Source organism: Lagenorhynchus albirostris, chromosome 5, assembly GCF_949774975.1.
Source record: "Lagenorhynchus albirostris chromosome 5, mLagAlb1.1, whole genome shotgun sequence".
NCBI classification, from domain to species: Eukaryota; Metazoa; Chordata; class Mammalia; order Artiodactyla; family Delphinidae; genus Lagenorhynchus; species Lagenorhynchus albirostris.
In genome coordinates this window covers 60,514,865-60,538,446 of record NC_083099.1, presented here as the reverse complement: position 1 = coordinate 60,538,446, position 23,582 = coordinate 60,514,865, and the positions used below count along the sequence as shown (strand labels likewise).

At 44.6% G+C, this 23,582-nt stretch overlaps 1 protein-coding gene across 1 annotated transcript; it reads right to left on the bottom strand.

Annotated features, from left to right (window-relative positions):
• Positions 1-1,964: 1,964 nt before the first annotated feature.
• SOX2 (SRY-box transcription factor 2) lies at positions 1,965-3,220 on the bottom strand. Its single transcript, XM_060149248.1, has one exon. It carries the CDS (start codon positions 3,194-3,196, stop codon positions 2,219-2,221), a length of 978 nt encoding a protein of 325 aa, XP_060005231.1. The 5' UTR covers positions 3,197-3,220; the 3' UTR covers positions 1,965-2,218.
• Positions 3,221-23,582: the final 20,362 nt, after the last annotated feature.

Genomic DNA, 23,582 nt, shown 5'->3' with positions numbered 1-23,582 from the left:
CAAAGTGCGCGGGTCGGTTGTGATGCAGAAACATCGCTAATTCAAAGACCACGGCGATTCCCCAACTTTTGCGCTCCCACTGAGGACAACTATAGTCTTTCTTTACCTTTCCTAGGGCAAAAGAAAACAACAAATCCAATCCTGTTTCTCCACCCCTTTCCCCCTCCCCCTACTTCTTTACTACTGTAGTAAAACATGGTCAACAGATCAAAAGCACAATCATCTCCAAATGTGATTAGACCGGACAAAGTAAAATATCTACCTCAGAGTTGATTGTTTTCTTCTTTAATATGGCTGTTGCCTGGCTTCTCTTTTGCTTGTTATCAGCTGCAGAGATTATCCGATTTGGGGCTACAGGCTTGGACCCGCGCTGCCAATTTAAGAAACAGAATTCGTGGAGAAAGAGAGAGGAAAAAAGAAAATAAATAATAATAATAATAAATAGCTGTGATAAGTCGGGGAGTTTTGCAAGATGCTCTTTGCTTTCCCTCGCCCCTAAACAGGAAAATGTAGAAAAGAAAGTTTTTGAAGTTAGGGAACAAAGAAAGCAAACCACTTGTTTCTTAGACAATAGCAGGGCCAGAGTAATCCAAACACCCACCCAGCAGATGAGTACTTTGCTTGTCTAGTTTGCAATTATTCCTATACAAGAAGCATCATTTTCCCCCATAACCACGTTTCCAAAGGGCCATTGTGCTGTGCAGAAATCGAAAACAAAACCAGCCAACCTGGTTCTGATTTGGCTCAATACCCCATCTGCTAAGCTACATGAAATTTTTCAGAATTGACTCCTTTCTGGCAACAAGTGGCATAAATCAGTTGAAGTCCCCATCATGCTTATTCATGTTGCTTAGAAAACGAGGGGGTGGATTTACAATATATGTCCCTAGTTTCTATTTTGGAAATGACATAAGCATTTCCATTTTTTCGAGAGTACTTATTCAATTAATCATCCAGCCATTTATTTGTTGCACTTAACATTAGCACATGCTACTGGACTAGAATACCAAGGTTTTAGGTACTTTGCTTTCCTGGCTGAGCACAGTATATCCCCCGAGGAGTTGGGCATAATCACAGTGTTATCCAAATAAATGAAAGACTCAAGCATAATTTCAGTGTCCATATTTCAAAAATTTATTTATCTCAAACTGTGCATAATGGAGTAAAAACTTAAGTTGAAAATGTACCTGTTATAAGGATGGTATTAGTTCAAATATATACATGGATTCTCGGCAGACTGATTCAATAATACAGAGCCGAATCTTTAAAATACAACTACGGAAAATAAAAGGGGGAAAACCTTAAAATATCACAGTAAATTTACAGAAATATTACAAACCATAAGAAAATATTTCAAACACAGTAATTTCATGTTTTTTTTTATCTGAACAAAATGGAAAGTTGGGAAACAAAAAAGCTATTATAAATTACCAACGATGTCAACCTGCATGGCCATTTTTGCTTTTAACAGTAAGTTAAAAAAATTTAGTACAATCTAAAACTTTTGCCCCTTTAAAGACCACGGAGATGGTTTTGCCAGTACTTATTCTAATTTTTTTCCTTTTGTACAATTTTTAAACAATTAAAATGTCCAAATCTGATTAATTTTCTTCTTTCCACGTTTGCAACTGTCCTAAATTTCAGCTGAAGAATCAAAATTCAGCAAGAAGCCTCTCCTTGAAAAATATTGGCAAATTCTCAGCTTATAAACAATGGACATTTTGATTGCCATGTTTATCTCGATAAATACTGTACAAAAGTTGCTTGCAAATATTAAAACATTTTTTTCGTCGCTTGGAGACTAGCTCTAAATATTATTGGTAAAGACTTTTGCAAACTTTCTGCAAAGCTCCTACCGTATCACTAGAACTTTTAAAAAGTTTTGCGTAGTTTTCTTTCCTCCAGATCTATACAAGGTCCATTCCCTCGCCCTCCCCACCCCCCCCACCCCAGGTTTTCTCTGTACAAAAATAGTCCCCCCAAAAGAAGTCCAGGATCTCTCATAAAAGTTTTCTTGCCGGCATTGCAGTTTTTGCGTGAGTGCGGATGAGACTGGCGTTCTCTTTTGCAGCTGTCATTTGCTGTGGGTGATGACTTTTTCTTTTTTTTTTTTTTGAGCGTACCGGGTTTTTCTCCTTGGTGTTTCTTGCTCTCCTTCCATTTCCCTCTTTTTCTTTGAAAATTTCTAACCCGCCCCCTCCAGTTCACTGTCCGGACCTCACATGTGCGAGAGGGGCAGTGTGCCGTTAATGGCCGTGCCGGGCACCGGGCCGCTCTGGTAGTGCTGCGACATGTGAAGTCTGCTGGGGGCGGCGGGCTCCGGCACCTCGGCGCCGGGGAGGTACATGCTGATCATGTCCCGGAGGTCCCCGGCCTGGCAGGGCGCCCTGGAGTGGGAAGAAGAGGTAACCACGGGGGGGCTGGAGCTGGCCTCGGACTTGACCACCGAGCCCATGGAGCCAAGAGCCATGCCAGGGGTGCCCTGCTGCGAATAGGACATGCTGTAGGTCGGCGAGCCGTTCATGTAGGTCTGCGAACTGGTCATGGAGTTGTACTGCAGGGCGCTCACGTCGTAGCGGTGCATGGGCTGCATCTGAGCGGCGCCGTGCGCGTTGAGGCCCGGGTGCTGCGGGTAGCCCAGCTGGTCCTGCATCATGCTGTAGCTGCCGTTGCTCCAGCCGTTCATGTGCGCGTAGCTGTCCATGCGCTGGTTCACGCCCGCGCCGAGGCCGGCGCCCACCCCGACCCCGCTCGCCATGCTGTTGCCGCCCGGGGCGAGCAGCCCTCCCGGCAGCGTGTACTTATCCTTCTTCATGAGCGTCTTGGTTTTCCGCCGGGGCCGGTATTTATAATCCGGGTGTTCCTTCATGTGCAGCGCTCGCAGCCGCTTGGCCTCGTCGATGAACGGCCGCTTCTCCGTCTCCGACAAAAGTTTCCACTCGGCGCCCAGGCGCTTGCTGATCTCCGAGTTGTGCATCTTGGGGTTCTCTTGGGCCATCTTGCGCCGCTGCCCGCGGGACCACACCATGAAGGCGTTCATGGGCCGCTTGACGCGGTCCGGGCTGTTCTTCTGGTTGCCGCCCGCCGCCGCCGCGGTGGAGTTGCCGCCGCCGCCGCCGCCGCCGCCGCCGCCGCCGCCCCCCGAAGTTTGCTGCGGGCCCGGCGGCTTCAGCTCCGTCTCCATCATGTTGTACATGCGGGCGCTGTGCGCGGGCCCGGCCCGCCGGCGGCCGCCGACCCTCGGCCCGGCCGGGACTTTGGGGGGCCCGCGGGCGGGGGGGAGAGGAGGAGGGGAGGCGGGCGGGGGTGTCGGGAGCTCAGGGCTCCGCGAGGAAAATCAGACGAAGAATAATTTGGGGGAAGAAAAGAGAGAGGCAAACTGGAATCAGGATCAAAAAAGCGCTTCCCTCCTCTTCTGGCCGATCCAGCCGCTGCCGATGATTGTTATTATTATTTTTTGGAAAGGCTTAAGCCTGGGGCTCAAACTTCTCTCCCTTTCTTTCTCTCTCCTCTTCTTTCTCTCAGTCCTAGTCTTAAAGAGGCAGCAAACTACTTTCCCCCTTTTGCAAACACTCTCTTCTCTGCCTTGACAACTCCTGATACTTTTTTGAACAAGTTAATAGACAACCATCCATGTGACGGGGGCTGTCAGGGAATAAATGGGTTTCCAGCGACCAATCAGCGCGCGGCGGCTCCTCCACTCGAGCCCAGCCTCGCCGCCGGGTTTTGCATGAAAGGGGGCGGGGCCTGCCGCGCCGCCGGCCTCGCGGGGGAGGCGGGGGGAGGCGCGGGGAGGAGGGAGGGGGAGGCGGCTCCCACAGCCAGCCTGCCAGCCACTGAGAAACCTTTGTATCCTCTCTCGCAGCAACAGGTCACACCACACGCCTTTTCGAAGGAAGTGGGTAAACAGCACTAAGACTACGATTTCTTCTTCTTTAAACTTAATCTTGATTTACTCTTTGGTGCGGGCTGCTGAAATGAGGAGGGGGCGCGAGAAGCTGAGGTGGGGTGGGGGAGGGCAGAGAGGGTGGCTCAGGGCGACTGTCCTCCTAGTATTTCAGGAAACCGGCCTTGCTGGAGTTGGCGTGTCATTGTTCTCCCGCTCCTCCGCACACAGCCCCCAAATCCAGCCGCTCTAGCTCTTCTCCCTAACCTGGCTCTTCCGCTCGCCCCTCTCCCTCCACGGGAGCAGACGCTCGCTCACCCCCTTCTCACACTGTCCCGACAAGAAGTTAGGAGACGGAAAGCTCTGTCCTCAGAGCCCTCCCTGCTTCCACGTAATTCGCTCGGTTTTAAAAATAAACTCTGCTCGGACTGTGCGGCCTCTAGAGCTGAGGCCGGGCCGGGCCTGGGTAAGCTGCCGAATCCACGCTCTTCCCTGCCCAGCTCAGCCCTCTGGGCCGGAAACCACGGCTTGGCTCTCACCCCAGCCACATCTCCCACCCATCGTTCTCCACTCAGTCGGGTGCAGAGGGGACGCTCGTCTTCTCTCCCATTTTCCTGAGCTTCCCCCAAGGAGGGATCTCAGTGGTGTGGGGTTCCAAAGGGGACTGGGGGAAGAAAAAGATCCACAGAAGGACGCTCAGAAGTGCTGTCTATGGGGGAGGGTAATCTCAGCTTCCTGGCATCCTAGGGCACTGCTTGGAGGTGGCTTTTGAGCCGCACTCACAAACTCCCTCCCACGCAGAGTTCCCAGGACTCAAGCAGAACCAGCCCTGGCATTTCCCCCACCTACTTCTACCGCGGTGGCCCATCGCCCCGACAGCCTGGGGCTGGGGCTAACCCCGGAGGGGGCTCCGGGCCTGGGAGGCGGGGGTGGTGCTCTCCAGGCACAGGTGCAGGCCAGGCCGGCAGGAGGAAGGCGACCAGGATTGGGGAAGGGGGGAGCCCGGCAAGGCCCGGGCTGGAGGAGGATGGGGTGGGGGGCGGGAGTAGGGGCTCAGGAATCCTGCCCTCCTAGGACCCAAGAGGGTAATTTTAGCCGCTCTCCCATTGTCCCGACGTAAAGATTTCAATAGGTAGGCGCTCAATGCGCAGAGCAATGGCAGCACGTCCGTTACAAATAGGTAGTTTTGTTTCTCTTGTTGTCGCTACACGGAGTCAAACAAAGCCCCGTCTAAGTTTCCTTCCACTCTCTTGTTGGGATCTTTGTGGCTAAAATGCACTTGACTACAAAGCGGGGGGGGGGGGGGCGGGGAGAGGAGAGGAAAAAAAACCCCCAAAACCTCGATGCCATTTCTTTTTTTATAAAGGGCTTAAACCATCAGGGTTACTTATTTTCTTTCTTCTGTAACACTCTCTCCGCCTCCCTCCTCCCCGATCTACCCTTACTCACCCTAATAAAATGTACTGAATAGTATCTGTCGGCCACGTTCCATTTATTATCTTTACAAAACTGTGCATTGTTTTGTTCCTTACTAACCTTCTTCCGATAACCTCCAACTTCTCCAATCCCTACCTTCTCAGGCTTTTCTGTTTTTGTCAAACTCAAGATAAGTATGCTCACTGGAAACCCAGAAAAGTTGTGAAAAAGTTGCAGACTTTTCTTAATAAATTATTATTTCCAATCAACCTCTCCTGCCACTGCAGTTTCTCTTTTTTGCTCTTAAATTATGTTTTGTTTTAGTTACTGTGAATCCGGGAAGGATGAGACTAGCCTTCTGAAAACTCATAAATATATAGTACTCTTCAAAATAAAGCAGTGTCTTCAGTTTATTTGAGGTGTAATATTAAGCTAAACAAGGACCTGGAGATTAGGAAAGAGAAAGGGTTGAGAAGGTCTGGAGAAGAGAAGGCGGCCACCGGCTTTTCAGCGCGTCTGGTTTCAGGGATGTGGCTGGTGCGCCCCCTACTGGTGAATTCACTTTTCCCAAGACTCTTGCTTTCACCTTTAAAAGAAGGTGTTTGGAAATAATTAAAGAAAAATAAAATGAGGGGGATGGGAGTGAGAGCAAATTAATTACACGTAATCTAAACAAAAGAAAAGTTAATATATCGTATAAGCTATGGAACCAAATCACAAGAGTCAGATTTAATTTTCTTAACTTAGAAATGTACATATAACCTCGAGATAAGTGGGAGGTTAAACCGTGGGAGAAAATAGGTACAAATTATGAGATTCAACATATGAACGAATTATGATTGTCCAGACGCCATGAAGGGCAGGCCAAGCATTCACTTTATGATTGTGTACGCACTGGTCTATGCTTAATAGCATTATTTGGAAAACTAAAAAAAAGCTTATGGATAATTAAGTTTGAAGAAAAAAAGCACAAGGGGTTGATGTGGGTAATGGTGGTGTATATGTATTCAAATAAATATTAATAATGGATGGTTATAGAAGCAAATGTTATTAATCTTCTCTCTCTCTTAAAGGTAATAGTAAGAGGCACAAATTTTTCCTTGGTATGATATATAAAAGCTTTTATACATTCTCAGATGCGTGTGTTTGTGCCTGAACTCTATAATAATGCATTTAAGAAGTTAAAGGGGCTGGCTAGGTCTTTTGTTAATTGCTTTTATCATATAAATAAGCTATGGAAATACATTACAATTGTGTTATCATTGGTTGCATTTATTTACAGCTTTATTTTAATTAAGCCTGCTGTACTTATCCAGGCAATAAACTACTGTGGCTGGCGTTTATGCATAATAATGTGCTATGAAAATAAGATTAAAGAAGATGGTGATAGCAGAAACAATTTTCTCATTAGATTTTTTAGAACATATGCATTAAAAAAATCAGATCACCGGCCACTCTATTTCAATCCAGCACCATCACTGGGCCCTAAATATAATAATAACTATAACAATCATAATAGATGACAGAAGCAGCTCTGTTTTAGGTTTATAACAGACGGCTACAGTACTAATAACAATACACCGTTGACTACTGCGGAATCAAAATAAGACTTGGAAGAGGGTGCTTCATCCTCTGAGAATTTAAAATGTTGTCATTGGCACAATTTATGAAAATTGCAAGTGCTTAATCTTAAGACAGTGTAACATTTCCCTTCCTTGGGCAGCAGAAAGCTACACACTTTCAGAGTAAGATTAGAAATTAAAAACAAAAATCCTTAACTCCCAGGATATTCTGATTTGATTTTGTTTTATTATAGGCCCCAACTCCAAATCCTTAACTGATTAAGTGTAACTCAGTTTTATTTAAAAATCTTTTGCATTGATATTTCCCTCCTAAACTCCTCTCATCCCTCCTCAAGTGTTATAGCTGAAGCCAACTAACAATTTTGTGGAGACAGGGGACTGTAGACTTATTTTTTCTCCTTAGTGGCAAATAGAGGTTTAACTTGCAGTAATTAGGTGAGAACTAGCCAAGCATCTTACTATTATGATGCTTGTTAAAAAACGCTTCTTTTCTGCATCTGCATTTGAGTGTGTTCCCCTCCTCTCTTAATCTTCTTATGGAAATGAAGGCAAACGGCAGGGAACCTGCAGAGTCTTGGAGAATGTCCTTGTTAACTGGAATTTCTCAGCATTGCTAATTAGCAGAGTTTGACGACCACCAGTATTGGGGGGAAAGCTCTGTTTAACCACTCACAAACCATTCCGAGGAAGAGCAGACTAATTTTATTTTGTAATTAAAATCTGAAAAGGGCCCTATTTGACAGTTAGGGCTATGAGAGTTTTATCTCCCCGTGAAATAATTACTGCCTTGATAACTCAATTTTCTGAAAAATGTCAACTGTGGGCTCCAAAAGTTTTAATTTCATTACGTAAGGAAAAAAAGAGAGAAAAATAGAAGAAAATATACAGAGAGGATTTCTAATTCTGGAATTTGTTAAATATATTAGGAGCTAGATTTGGCCAAATGAAGGGGTTTTTTTTCTCCTTTTTTAAAATCATGTTTCCTTCAGATCCTAACCTTCCAACCAGCTCCAGGGAAAGTGACCATAGTAGTGATCATACTGGAATGAAAGAAATCATACCAGTAGTGTATGAGGCAAATAAAACTAAAAAGAGAAGTATGGCAACCCAAGGAAAGTTCCTGATTTTAAAAGCCAAAAATAAAGGAGAATTTCAATGTTTTGGACAATGTTGGTACAATCTGGTAAGATGAGGTTTTATTGACATTTATCCCCAAACACAAGAAAAAAGAAAACTGGGAATTAAAAAGTAAGGAAATCGGGTATAAGCCAATTTTTAAAATGCTTCCTTCTCCCTTCTAAACTGCAAAAAACCTCAGTTACTCCAAACTGGATTATGCCATAAGACTTTCAAAATGATCAACACTTGATTCTCCAAGATTTATGAAACAAACATAGATAAATGAAGGTAAAGAAAGGTATTAGAGGATTTCTTTTCCTTAAAAGAGCATCATATATTCCCCCCCAAATCAATAAAAAATAAGCTGGAAAAAGTTAGAATATTGAAAGTAAGAGAAAAAATTAGAATAGAATTGTACTGTTATCAAACTTCATTTGCTTTAGACTGTGACGGATCCCTCACAGGAAATCCTAGAGGGGATACTTCATTTTTATAAAGCAATTTTCAAAATGATAGAAACTCTTTCATCTACATATCCTCCATTTTCTTCCTATGGCCAAACTTGTCAGATTTTGGAAGCATGAAGGATTATTGACAGGAACAGAAATAATAAATGTTTCTAGCTAATACAAAGAGCTAGCATATACTTCTATCCCTTTTTATTTATTAAGGCATAGATATGCATATGGATGCATGGTAGATTGACAATTTAAAATTGCTTAATCATATTTTTTTCTTCTTGTCTCTCCCTTCAGCACCTTGCCTTTAATTTCCAGAAGTGGTATTACACATAACAAATGAACGAGGGGATAACAAATGCTATTTCAGTCCAGACCCAATTTCACCAAATAATTTCACTCAAGAGCTGTAAGGACTCTTGAAACCTAAGGAATGCAGGGCTGCTCTGCATTCAGCTCCTTTTTATACTCATTCTCTTTCATGTAATTCCCACTGATGAAATAAATACATTTTTAAAAGAACTCAATAGTTAGAAAACTAAATATATTTCCCCTTTCAAATGACAGCAACAGAAGTTATACACAATCACTTGTGTATGTCTTCAGGGTTATATATGATAATAATCATATTGCTTACAGTATTATATATGTACATCCTTTATATATTCCAACTTAAATATTTTCTGGAAAAGAGGGTTCACACTTCACAATTTCATTTCCATTTCTGAATGATCAAGCAATTATAACATAAGATTCTGTCTCTGCACTGCAGCTATTGTCCAGGGAAAAATTCAGTGTGGCCATTAAACAGTCTAATTATTTAAACAGAAATTCTCTTTTTAAAAAGACAAAATGAAAATTTAAAGAGCTGCCACCAGTGGTTTTCATTTGCACTGAAAAAATGAACCTATGATTTTGATATTAAAATTTAGGAGAAGCAAATGAAAAACAAAAATAAAAACCCAGCAAACAAATTACCAGGAACTGCAAATGGGCCAAAAAACCCATGGGCCTTTTCACACTTCTAAATCATTGCTTGGGAGTCTAAATACAAATCTCCCTGATTCACCACACTATCTTGTGCAATTAATCATACCAAAGGAACAGGGTTTCCTTAGAATCCTAATTTTCCAGTGACCAGGGCTGTTACCCTCATTTTAGGAAAAAGATGATTGTTTCAAATTCTCCAACTGTGATTATTTCATTTAGTTATGACCACAACTTTTGTGTGAAAAACAAACGTAAGCCCTCCTTAAGGTTTCCCTAGGCCATATTAAATGACACATAAATGACACCCCAGTGTGTGCCGGGCTCCACACACACTGTACTGGCAATCTACCAAGCAGAGAGAACATCTTTCCCTTAGCCTGGTCCCTTCCAAGCTAGAGCAATGGGATTTAATTTTCTTCCTTCTGGAGATCTCATGGTGCATACTGCTCCTGTGTTACCTGCAAAATCCCCTTTCCTGAAGTACAGTCAGGCATAATACAAAGTCACAAAAAAATGACAACTCAACAACCTCAGAAGGCAGAGGTGTTTGGCACCCCAAAAAGCAAGTTGGGGGAAGAAAGCTCTGCTTAACGTGTGCGTGAGGGATAGGAGTACTATCAAAGGAAAAGGAAGAAAGACTTTCACCTGTTTCCATGAAAAGACATTGAAAGCAAGCCATTAAAAAAAAAACACCCTACAATCACCATCAGCTCTAAACAAAACTGTTACCCACTTTTTCTCCAAGATTTGCAGCATCATCTAGCCCTGGAAAGTGCTCTAAATGAAAGTATACACCCATCCTGGGCGGACTGGCATCAAGGCCTCCCATCGACATCTGGAACCCTCTCCCAAAAGCTCTTCTGCTCTCAAAAGAAATGTCCGAGAAGTCTGCCTTCCCAGGGGTCCACTTCTGCTCAAGCCCTAGTGCCCCCCCTTCCAGCCCCGGCTCAGATGGAGTTGGGCTTCCAAACCCATCCCAATGGAATTCTCAGATTGTTAGCCTGATAATCTTTAAAGGCTCCTTCGGAGCTGGGGCTCTGACTTTTATCTCCCCTCCCACCCTTCTTCCCTTTTTGTAGGCTCTCCCCACTCCTTTTCCCTCTCACCCCACCCCCCCTTAATTTGAAGATCATTGACACGATAGGCTGTAATGAGTCCTTCAGAAACTGTTATGATCTACGGTGACAATCTCTGCACCTAATTCACAGATTATTGACAAGCACTGTGGGCTCAATGGTGTCAAGTTGTACTTGTTTCAACACCCTTCAGCAACCCACATAGCAGCTGGGCCCTGGATTAGGACCCACAGTCTGGCAGTGCTTATCTGCCTGCTGAGTGGTGGAGAGATGAGTATCTGTCTATACCCCCAGCTCCTTCCCAAGCCGGGCTGTGCTTTCTCCCTGGCGCCTTGTCTGTCTCAGGGTCGGATCAAGTGAACTAAAGGATCTTCAAAGTTTAAAGACAAAGTAAAAGAGCAAACAATGATAAATGAGGGTTCATCCTTATAATCTTGGTTTTAATAACCAATCATTTTCTCCATCCCCAAATAGCTACCAAACTCCAAGACCCATATACTTGCTTTCAGAATGAGGTTCGGGTTCACCAGGAAAGGTGTGAGGGATGGAGGGGAGAGGGAACTGAGGACTTGGCACTCAGTGGGCCCAAAGCTAGGCTGGCCCATGCTCCCAGATCGCCCTCAGAATAGGGCAAGATTGACCACTTACAAAGCAGGGCGCCCAGCCAACAGGCTCGGGCTCTGGCCTGGACACTGGGACAAGAGACCAAAAATGCCCGCCCCGCCCCTAAAGGGCGCTTTGCTGCTGCGGAGAAAACGCAGCGGGTTGCCAGCGTTGCGGCTCTGCCTGCTGCTAAGGAGTCAGTCACTCGCTGCCCCCTCCCCAGGCCCCAAAGATGGAAGGGCTGCTTTCCTGCTTGCCGCCGTGGGGCGTGAGATTCCAGCAGGGGCTGAGGCCGCGTGAAACCACAGAAATGACACTGTGCTGGGAGAGGTGGGTGGTATTCCCAGGCCTAGGCCACCCACTTGTTTAGTTCTTTTTCCTAAACTAGGGGTTGCGCTTTCTCCCTGGGTCCTGGGAAGTTGGGGGCGCACTGCCTGCCCTCCCTCAGCCAGGTGCGGTTCCTCCCCTAGACTTCTCCCTATAGGTTGGGACCCCCGCGGGGCAGAAGGGGCGTGTGTGAAATCTCAGCCCCTGCTTTTGCAAATTCTACATCACTTCCGAACAGCAAGCATATGCCCTCTTTAGCTGGGCACCTCCAAGATTCTGCTGGCTTTGGCCTCCCCACGCCACGGGCAGCCTGGGGCCTCGGCTGTCAGAGCACTGTTTGTCACCTTAACGGGGTTGGCACCAAAGTTGGCCCGGACTTAATGTTTCTGTACTGGGGACTAGTCTTTTGGTGAAGCAAAGGGGGAGGGGGCCTCTCTAGCAGAGAATCCCGCTTGCCCGTCATTTCCATAGAATTCCGGGTAAAAATTGATTTAAAGCCTCGATTCTCTCCCTGCCACTGTATCCGAACTCATTATTGAGAAACATAAGGCCGAGATTCGATTCTGGCATCAGAGGGAGAAAGCGTCTCTCATCTCACCGAGCAGCAATTTCCCTGAAAACACAATCTCAGATCTGCTGACTGTGGGAGGTGGGAAGAATGAACGGTAAGACCAACGTTAAAAACAACTTGAGTAGCCACAGTAGTAAATATTTTAAGAAGTAATTCTGTCATGAAAATGAGGCTAGTTTCCTTCAATAGGCAAACTTAAAAAAAAAAAAAAGCAAACAAACAAGCCGTAAACTTCTTGAGGTTTTTATCTAAAAGTTAAAATTGTATGTACAATCCTCAAGGTCCAAATCATCAAACACCTTGTTGAGACCACTTGTGTTCATTTTTTAGCACACACATTCTTTCAGTTTGATCTTAAACACCTAAACAAACCCATATTTTCCCACTGTTTTAAGTTCAGAGGATGTGTCATTTTATCTTTCTGAAAGAATTCAAAGTGTACTTTTGCCCTCACTCTCAGACCAAAGAAAAAGTCAAAGCTCTTTCTCATGTAGACAGGTAGTTTTTGAAAGTGCAAAAATACTCCTCTTCTCCTAGGATAATTTGAATTCCTGGTCAATGAAAATACTGAATTTAAAAAGAAAATACTCTTTATCATTGGCACACCTTTCCTGGAATCCTACAGTTTAGGAAAATAGAGAGAGAGAGAGAGAGAGAGAGGTGTCAGGCACCTGTTTCTTAAAGAACATCTAGAATTTAACTGCTAGGTGGGAAAGGAAAAGTTTGATCAAGATTGATTTTGGGGAAATGAAACATTCAAAGAAGAGACTGACCTTTTAATTACACTCTGAAAATAAAATTTTAAAGGAGCAAATTATTTCGTTTACTCAGAGACTCCGTTACTGTTACTATACTTGAAAGGGCCTCTGAGGGCATTCAAGATGCTGCTGACAATGTCAAAACAGCACGCAGCAGCATCTTTCGTTTTATTTTCTGAAATGTGGACAAAACGGGAGAAGTAACTTTTGCTTGGTTCTCCACTGCTACAGAGGAAAATTCTCACTTTCTCTCTCTCTTTTAAAATCATGCTTCTCTACCTGTTTTAGCCCCGCTAAATCTTTAAAAAGAGTCCCAAATCCAAACGGGGGTAGGAAGTGGCTGCCAGGATGTGAGGAGGGTGAAGAGATTCGTCTTTATTTTATATTAAATTAAAATTGCGTTATCTCCTTTTAAAATTTTATTGAATTAAACTTATATTATCTTTCAAGGATATAAGAACTTGTTTCCCCTTCCCATCTGCTTTTCGGAGGGTAATAAAAAGTTTTCTCTAACCCCAGAGCAAGGTTCTAGTGATTTCTAGGACTGGCGCTGCACAGCTCCTACTGTGTCCAACAGGGGGCGCTGGCCACGAACCTGCGCAGCGGCTCAGCCACGCTTCACATCTGAGCCGGGTTCTAGCCCCTGAAGGCGAGAGCCGCTCGCGGGGTCGAGTACAGAGCTTTAGTCTTCGTGGATAAAAAGAGATTAAAGGCTAAATTCTTTTTTGGGGTGTGTGTGCGTGCATGGGTATGTGTGTGTGTGTGTACGGGGGGCGGTGGTTATCAATTTTAACCAACTACGAAAATGTAGAGCTTTTTATCCTTTGATGTTCTCATAAAGAAACTCCTATCGGTGGGGGAATTACACGGTTTCTGAGCCAACACTGCAGCTACAGTGTGGGGGAAATTATTTAATTAAAAATATATTTTTCCATCTGTTCACATGATCTTTTTAGAAGTACTTAAAAAGCTGACACTGATCCCTTTGGCCTGTTCACCCTGCTCCAAGTTTCAAATACTTTAGCTATTTCGAAGGCCCTTCTATTAATTTGAAGGGGGAAAAAAGAGACCTAAATATTTAAATGCCCCCAAACAGTTACTCCTCTGCATCCTTTTTTTTTTTCTTTCTTTCTTTCTTTAAATAGGGACTTTTATGTGATTGACACATTTCACATTGCCTGTTCTGCAAAGCCAGGTATAAATGGCAAGAAGCGACTCTAAAAAAATTTTTTTGATGTTGGACTACATAATGCCCAAGTATAAGATGAAATCTAAACAAAATTGTAATCCACCCACCCCCACGCTAACTTAAAAAAAAAGAAGAAAAAAAAAACCTTCACCTGTATTTAAATAGCGTGTCTTTAATTACAGCAGTTGGGGATGCATGAGGCTGAAATGAAATTAGCAGTCATTACCAGTCCTTTAACTCTGTGGTGCTTTTGATCAGCACTAAATTAGCTTTCCAGTCCTAACAAAGACTCTACAGCAAGCAGTGGGCTGTAAATAAGACAGCGCGACCTGCCCTCAACACCTTTTCTCTTGTCAATCATAGCTCTATCATTCAGCCCAAGATTAACCTTTATCTACCAAATTTAAAAAAAAAAGGAACGAAAGAAAGAAGAAAAAGAAAAAGGAGGCGGGAAGGAAAGCCCCCTTACCACCGCATGTCGAAATAACAGAGGTTCCTAAGAGCCCCCTTTAAATTGTATTATAATGAGCCCGTGTCAGAATCTGCAATTTCCAAATCATCCCTCCCCACCCCACCCCGCTACAGCTCTCGAGTATATTAGAAGAGTCAGAATGCTGTTCAGGTAGGAAAGGAATCCCTTTCCCCGAATTACTAGTTGGGCATGGGCCACCCTCCGTAAGTCAATTTGCCATTAGCCTCTCCTATTACTCTAACAAAATTTCGGGAGAGGAGGAATGTTTGAGGAGAAGATATTGATAATTTTAAGGCATGTACATAAGTTTCCGGGATGAAAACAATCAATTTACTCCACTAATAGTCTCTAGTTTCTAAGTCTGCGGAGAAAACCACCAACAGCAGCAACAAAAACCCAGCTGCTTTTCCCAGTACTGAATTGAGAAAGTAAAACATTGGTTCTAGTTGCCATTAGAGGGCGCCAGAGAGCAAGCCCCGCTCCCTCGCACAACTTCCCACAGAAGCCCTCCTAGCTTCCAGCTTCGCCATGCTCTGTAATTCCTTCTCTCAGGTAATATTTCTTGCTTATCCTGCCCTTTTGCTTCTCTAGCCCCCTCAATGTCAATCTCTCATAAAGAACAAGGTGTCGCCATGTCCCTTTCCTTTTCTTTTCTCATCCTTCCCCCCAGCCACCACCAAAATAGTAAGATGCCAGATGAAACGGTAGCAACCCCTTAATGATATATACATTTTGACTCAAATCACTCTCTCCACTCTATGTAATCTTGGTATGGAGAAGGTTCTTTGTAGGGATGAAATGTTGGATTTTAATATTTTTTTAAATGGAAGCCTGAAAATTTCATTTCTGCGTTTCTCTCTGGAGGCTCACGGATTTCTTTATTTTCATAGAAAAGGAAACACACACACACTATTGCGTGGCAGCTGATTACGCTCAGTGCTAAAACTGCTCAGAAGAGAATAAAATAATGTCATTTCATTTCTGCATTTGTCAAAGAAATCAAACTTAGTATTTAATCCCAAAAGTTAACGCTTTCAGACTTAAATCTGTCTGTGTTAAATGACTGCCACACAGGGTGTATTTCCACATCTCTTAAAGGTCAAAAGAAAAAAAAATAGAATGAGAGAAGAAAGTGAGTTGGGGGGGTGGGCGGAGAGGAGTGAGCTAGCAGTGAATGTCAAAGTTGGGTTGCAAGCTACTTACATGTCCATGTCAGATCAGGGTGTTGTCTTGTAGCAGTTTGATTGGCAGGTAAAAAAGCGAAAGAACGTGAGGGCTCCCTGAGCCTCTTGTCAGCCCAAGCTTGATCACTTCTCACCGGACAGAACGAGTTGAAGGAGCTTGCAATTCCCCTCTCATCCTCCATCCAAAGCACCGTGAATCCATTTCGGCTTTTCTTCCCCCCAGTCTCTCCATCAGCCTCCTGCCTTCAACCGCTTCGCCTTACACCAGCCTCCAAGACCTAGCCTAGCTTTGCCACTGCAATCCCCTGCAACAAGAAAAATCGTTTATGGCTTAAAACCCCAAATGGCTGATTTTTTAAAAGAGAGAGAGAGGGAGAGGGAGAGAGAGAGGAGAGAGAGGGTGAGGGGGAGAGAGAGGGGGAGCGAGAAGAATGCACCCAGAGAACAACAAAAAAGTCAGTTATCCTAACACTGCTCTATCCCCCCACCGTACAGAAGAAGAATAAAAAAAAAAGCTTTATGTTTTTTCAGTGGGTATTCAAAGATAATTTGATGCCATTGTTTCTGCTACAGATGGTTCTTTTAAATACAATAACACGGCTCTTTGTGCAGGCTACCCACAATAAAAATCGAAAGCGTTCCCCTGAATAACCATTTTGTTCTCTCTTGTATGGGGCCAACAAAAGATGCCGTGAGGTAATGGGTTCTGTTTATTGAAGCCATAGAATAGGGGTTTGATAAAGATTTTTTTAAAGCAGAAGACCTTGCAAGGTCAGGCTGATCTCTTCATATTTTTTTATTAAAATATTTGTCCAATAGATTATTCCTTGGTGCAGCTGCAGGTTTCCTCCTTGATTCTTAATCAGCCCAAACATCTGTCTCTTTGAGGAGGCTTGAAAAAGTCTGCAATTGTATCAATGGTGCAGGAACCTTATCAAATACTGAGTTTTTAGGCTCAGTGCAGGCAAAGGCAATGGAGTTTCAATTCTATTTGGTCCTGATGGGGTGAGGTGGAGGGCTGGGGGGAGAGGAAACACACCAGCCCCAGATAGAGTGACGGGAGAAAACCAGGTTTCCTCCCCACCGCTCCCCACTCTCTGTTGGCCATGCATAACTGCACAAGCCAGACACACAGATCACTGAGGACTTGAGATGTGTCTCCTGATCTCTGCAAGCTCCACCCGTGCATGCATGTTGGACAGGGGTTAGGCATGTTTTCTTACCATGCTCCCCTTCTCCTCTAGTTAGGTCTCCAATCCCAGAAAACCTAGGGTGGGATGCCATGGGGAGGAGTGGAACAAGCTAAAGGTTAGACTTTAGCACCCAAAGGGTCCTACTCTTGGCTCTCTTTCATTCACTGTTATTTAGCTTTGACTCATTGATTGCTATCCTGCCAGGGGACTGGTGGCCACAGCCCTCCTGCTACAGTGTCCCATGCCCTCAGGCTTCTTATAGCCACCCTGTTTCCCCCTCAGCTCCACAGAGAACATCTGCTTCCCCTCACAGGGGAAGCCCTGCCACCTAGACCCAGCTGAGGTCTGTATCAACTTGGAGCCCTGAACACTTAGGCAATGAGGGTGCTGCAGGGGAAGTGCAGGGGAAGATGGCTAGGTTTCTCTACCTTTCTATAGGAATTAATGCCAGGACTCTCTGGGCCTCCAATAGCCCAGAGTGACTGTAATCCACTTTGATGACTTCTGCTCTGTGTATCGCCACTTGTGGCAAGACAGTAGTCTGGGGAAATGGCTTTAATCTTAAAAACAAGTTTTCATTGGGTTCTCTATCTCTGCCCCCTGCCCAATTTAGTCCTCCCTTTCTTCCCACAAACCATTCAAAATAAAAGATAAACCCTCAAATGAATCTCTTGACAGAACCGATCTTAGCTTCTACCTTCCCTTTCAGAAACAATAATATTATTGGTTTACAACTGGTCTGAAGTAATCTAATAAGGAATCCTTGAGGACTATTACTTAGACACCAATTAAAGCCTTTCCTACAAAACTTGAAAAACAAACACAAACAATAAAACAGAAAATTAAACAATATTTCACATGGTTGTTTCTCGATAATTCATTTTATATCTCAGGGTGAACACCTTAATATTAGTTCAAAAGGAATGAAAGTCAGGACAATATTAAAAAGTTATACACATCCCAACACTCTCCGGATCAAGAAAACTGTGCCTATATAAGTGTGTGTTGGTGGAGGGAGGGAGTGGAGAGTGTAAATCAAGAGCAAACTTTAATAGAATAGGCTGAGGGGTGTGTTGCTTTCCTCACTGTTGGAAAGGTGGGAGGGGATGCATTATGCAAAATGGAAAGTCAACAGTAGAAATACCTACTCCAACTAAAGGTGGAGTGGGAGACAGTATATGTAAAATGTTTAATACAGTGTTTCATAACTTTGCACTACAAAAGTAATCCACTGAAATAACGGAATAATCTCTTCCTGCTTCCCTCGTCATACGTTTTTTTCTGATATCAAAACTTATAAAGGATGCCCCAACCTTATGAAAGCTATTTTCCTTTTCATATAACTGAAAGAAGAATCTGGACTGCTTGTCCTCTTTCCAGCAAGGGAGGGGCTCGGGGCTGAATCTAAGTCTGTAAGATAGGAAGGCATCAGTGAGTACCCTAAGGTGTCTAAAAGTGAGTAAACCTTACACATCTTATCAATTGGATCTATTCAGTCCCAGTCACAAGGAAGTTTAAAATCTCTCAGGTGGCCTCACTCTCTGGTTAAGGATAGGAAGACAGTTTTGTAGGTAAGTCTCCAAAAGTTGTCTCAAAAGCTGTAATGCAGTGACATTCTATCTGACATGGGGGAAAACTTCAGCCTATAACTAAAAAATGTGGAATGTGTCACGGTGAAGGGCAAAAGTGACAAACTGCCTTGGTAGGTGAGGGAATCAAGAACCAGTTGCATGCAACTGGAAAATTGCTTAAAACAACAACAACAGCAACCTTTCTGTATCCAAAAACTAATCTAACTGGTCAGCTCCTCTCTCAGAGCAAACACACACCACCAAAACAATTCTAAGTTATAGAAACGGCTTTCTGATGGGGTTGGGGAATCCGTGTGCACTGATTTATGGGCGTTTATAGGTGGCTCTGAACTGGAAACTTCACTATTCAAAAGGGCTTTGGGAGCAGAGTTGAGCTCTCCAGTTCCACAAGCAACAAGCCTACTGGGGAGATGGGGTGGGGAGGGGATACTCACCCCCCTGCCCCCCCTACTGGGATGCATTCAGCAAGAACAACTCGGATTGAGGAAGGGAGAGAAGGAAGGAAAGAAGAAAAGGAAGGAAGGAAGGCAGAAAGGGAGGGAGGGAAGAAGGGAGGAAAGGAAAGGAAAGGAAAGGAAAGGAGGGGAAGGGAGGAGAGGGGAAGGGAAGGGAAGGGAAGGGAAGGGAAGGGAAGGGAAGGGAAGGGAAGGGAAGGGAAGAGAAGGGAAGGGAAGGGAAAGGAAAGGAAAGTAGAGAGGGGATAAAAGAAGAGGATTTAATGGCAGAGGGGATTAGCAAGAGGGGCACCCGGGACCTGGTTTTAAATTGGCGAGTGCTGCTTATAAGGAAACACTGTACGCACGATCAGGGTCTGGATGTTCCAGGGAACCAGTGACCGTACAAATCATGAGTTTCACAGAGATGGCACAGTGCCATGCTTTAGCCATCAGCTACCGTGAAAACTGTAGCTTCCCTCTCGCAGGCAATCCGTCATTCACTACTGGCCGCTCTACCTCTCCACACGGAAAAACGTAGGACTCGGACGGCCTCGGCGCGGGCTGGGCCCCGGGGACCCTCTGGGAACAAGGGCTCGCGGGCGGGCGGCCGAGTGCTGGCCAGCGGGGCTCGGATAGGAGCCGCCCGCGCCAGGTCGGAGGGCGACTGCTTCCCCAGCCTGCGGAGGGTACCGGCTGCGAATGCCTCCAAATACACCACGGGACTCTGAACGTGTTGCTCCCGTCAACTCGCACAACACGATTCAATTATTCACTTAGACAAAACCAACACCACACAAGCCCGCCACTTGATGAGCTCTTAAAATGACAGGCAGGGGAGCGCGGCCAGGGCGACCCTCCGCCGGACACAACCCGGGGAGGGACGTGGTTTAAATGCAAGGTCTTTAGATTCTAAAACCTAACCCGGGAGCGCGCGCGAGTGTGTGAAGAGAAAACCTCAGTTCTCAGAGCCACTAGAATAAACTTCTCGCTGAGGCTCGGCCCTCTCGCCTCCCGCAGCCTTTCCTCGGTCAGCGGAAACCCGAGGGCAGCTGGGGCCGGCCTTCTAGGCTGGCGGGGCCCTGCGGAACCGGTCCGCCTGACCCGACTGCGCTCGCGTGGGAAAGCGGAGGCTCGGCCGGCCTGGCTGCGCTTCCCCAGCCCCGGAGCCGCGGCATCCCGGCCTGCCCGTCGGCCCTCGCGCGCCGCCGCATTTCCCGCGCTCTCGGCCCGCACGTCCCGGCGCGGCCCGCACGTCTGGGCGCGGCCGGCGCGGCTCCGTGCGGCCCCGCCTCCGGCTCCGGTTCCGGCTCCGGCTGCGAGAGGGAGGGCGGAGGCCCTCGGCGAAGGGATGGGCGGCGCTGACCGAGTGAGTGGAAGCCTGGGTCCCGGGCGCCTGCAGGCCCGCTTTCCCGGCCGCCTTTTCCCACTCTGGGCGCCCCAAGGGGCGGGCGGGCGCGTGTCCCTGACTCTAGGCTCAAGCGTGTTGGGACCCGCTTGTTTCAGCGAGCGCTCAGTGTGGCGGGTTCGGTTCGTTCCCCAGTGCGCCGCGTGTGGAGACCGAGCCCGGGAGAGCCCTGGGAGCGTGGGGAGCCGGGCGGCCTCCCCGAGGGCTGGGCGGTGGGCAACTCGACGACTCGAGGGGTTCAGGGAGGGAAGGTGGGAGAGGAGGGCGGGCGCTCCCAGGGGTGGCGGCTCGCGGCTTCTCGGCCACGACCTGGGAAGCCCAGGTGTCGAAGGGGGGCCGCAGGCTGAAAGGCGGCCTGTTTCCTCAGTGGTCACAGACGCAGCGTGGTCTCCCTCCCCACTCGTGTTCCAACTTGTGGAACTCTCTGAGGTTCCCCCAGTCTTTGTTTTACGCTAAGAACGGACTAAGAAGGGTGTGTTTTTATAATTAAGGGGAAAGCTGGAGGTAGGAGTAAGGCCTGTGGGTAGCGTTCCTTAAACTTTTCTTGATATATACAAAATGAAATTATACCTGCAATCATATGTTTGTGTTTATGTGTTAAGAGTGTTCATTTAAAAATGTTGAACATATAAAATATGCCACACATTTTGTGACTTTTAAAAAAATTTCTCACTTTATCAATACTGTAGAGTTTCAGTAAATGGAAATGTCTCTGGTCTTTCAACCTCTGAGGGTAGTGGAGCGAGGGGAAAGGACTGTGGGATATCTGTCTTGTGTCCATTTGGCGCAGTCTTACTAGTACCATGCTCCCAAGATAAATTAACTTGCATTTTAGTTAAAATATTATCATCATCTGCTGGACCTCAAGAATAACGTAAACTGAGGATATTTTCCAAAGGTACACCTTTGCAGTATTGTAACTACCAGTACACAGTTGGATTTGATAAGTTTACATTTGAACCAGAATTTGTATAGTGCAGCTCCAGGAACACATTTGCAGACCCAGTGCAAAAGCTGTATGTACATAAATGTTTGGAAAGTTATCCCCAAGTGTGATTATTCTTTGCCCCTCTATTTCAGAGGCCCAAAAATGGGCAGTTGGTATGGATGGCTTACTGATACATTCATCTTCTTTTTTTAAATGTGTATATATATATTTTATATATTTTAAATGGAGTATAGTTGATTTACAATGTTGTGTTAGTTTCTGGTGTACAGCAAAGTGATTCAGTTATGCATATATATTCTTTTTCATATTCTTTTCCATTATAGTTTATTATAAAATATTGAGTATAGTTCTCTGTGCTCTATAGTGGGTCCTTGTTGTTTATCTATTTTATATATAGTAGTGTGTATCTGCTAATCCCAAACTCCTAATTTATCCCCCACCCCTTCCCCTTTGGTAACCATAAGTTTGTTTTCTATGTCTGTGAGTCTGTTTCTGTTTTGTAAATAAGTTCATTTGCTGATACAGTCTTAAAGAGAGTAAAAACTGTGGTGAATTTTGGGAGAAAAGGAGCATCCCATTTAAGGTTTTGCCTGTGGAAAGAAGTTAATGACCCAAGGAAACTGATTCTGGGGAGAATTTCTATTTACACCTTCCCTTCCAATCCCTTCTCCTAACATTCTCCCTTCACCCTGGAAGAAAGAGCAGCATTCTGTTTGCTTGAGGGTAATAAGAGCAAAGGAACTAACCTTTAATGGCCATCTATTATGTACCAGATACTTTCTCTTATTTAATTCTCATAATAATCTTATAAAATTGGTATTTTTATCCCCCCCCCCCCTTTTTTTTAAACAGAGTAAGGGAAGATCCAGCTGATTTAAATATCTGTGGCTGGGAAACAGTAGATCTGGGTTTGAAATCCAGCTCTATAATTCTAAAACCCATCATGGTCTTTAAAATCTGCTAAACTGAGTTCAAATAGACTCAAGCAAGCACCACTGGTTACTGACTATTGCGGGTTCAGGAGGAAACTGTGAACAGTGTGTGGTCTTGTCTTTTTCTTCTCTCCTTTTTCTGGAAGGCAGCTTCCTAATTGTGGCTCTCCTTAGGATCTTTTGGCTATGAAGAGATTGATTTGAAGCAGGGATATAAAATTCTATGTCTTTTTCCTGTGCCATACCAAAGTTGAACCTAGAGTTTAAACTCAGTTTTCTGCATTTAGGTCTCAGTTGGCATCAGGTTTAAGGCTACCCATAGGCTGGCTTGGTCAAGGTAATGATTTCATGAGGACAGACTCAGATAGGTCAAACTAAGTATCACTCTTAAAACTCCAGCCTCAGAAACCAAAAGGGTGGGAGGGAAATATAGTAATAACAGAACACATGACTGCTAATTAACCTTATTAACAACCGCAAACCAGTGAACATTTATATTTTTATTTTCTCAGAAAGGCAATTAATTTTTTTTTGCCTTCTATTAACTACCTTTCCCCCCTAGATAATCACCTATAGCAAAACCACCCTTTAAAAGGTCAGTAAAAATTATTTTAAGACATTAAAATATAAAAATGTATTGTTATTTTAATAGGCACTGTGGATAGTTTAATTTGTATCTTGTATTAAATTAAACATATGGTGAACAGGGTATAATAGATTTTCTATAATTTAGCTGCCAATGTGGCAACAGCAGCCAGTTACTCTCACCAGCAGACTTGTCAGTGGTTTGTTTACTAGCTTATTTGAATTAAAATAAAGCTTCGCTTCTGCTGACTGCACATCATTATCTATGAGACCATAATCCTGCTAGCAAATCCTATATCTTCCAGAACTGGCTCTTTTGTTTGGGATTACTGAGAGCTTAGCCTATAACAAAGAGGAATAAGGCATCCCTCTCATCCTCATAATTAAGTGTGGGGACTAATTTAGAAACAAACCCAGAAAGATGTACTATTTGGAGTTATATTTCTATACAGAATGGAAGAGAAACAGGATAGGCCAAACACCTGATTGTTAACAGAATGTTTAAACTATTAAGCAAGTGTACTACAGGAATCCAGCTTGTTAAAATTAAGAGCAACAGCAAATAAGGCAGTGATGGCCTTTGCACGGGGCAGTAATTCTGTATGAAGGATCTGAAGGTATGTTTGGGAAGAGGAAGTATTAGGGTGTCAGGCAGGAGAAGATGTGCTGTATGCTTTGTGAATGACATTTATTTTGTTCTTTCATTATCCTAACAGACTGCACAATTAATAGTTATTGTTATGAGCAGAGTTATTAAAATACTGAAATAAAAATAACGAAACAGTTTTTTATTCACTGGAAAAAATATAAGTGTCTTTGGAGATTGTTAACATTTTACTAACAAGGTACATAAAATT

Bases quoted from the DNA above. Each gene is read 5' to 3' on its own strand.
- SOX2 (XM_060149248.1), bottom strand. From the start codon at position 3,196: ATGTACAACATGATGGAGACGGAGCTGAAGCCGCCGGGCCCGCAGCAA.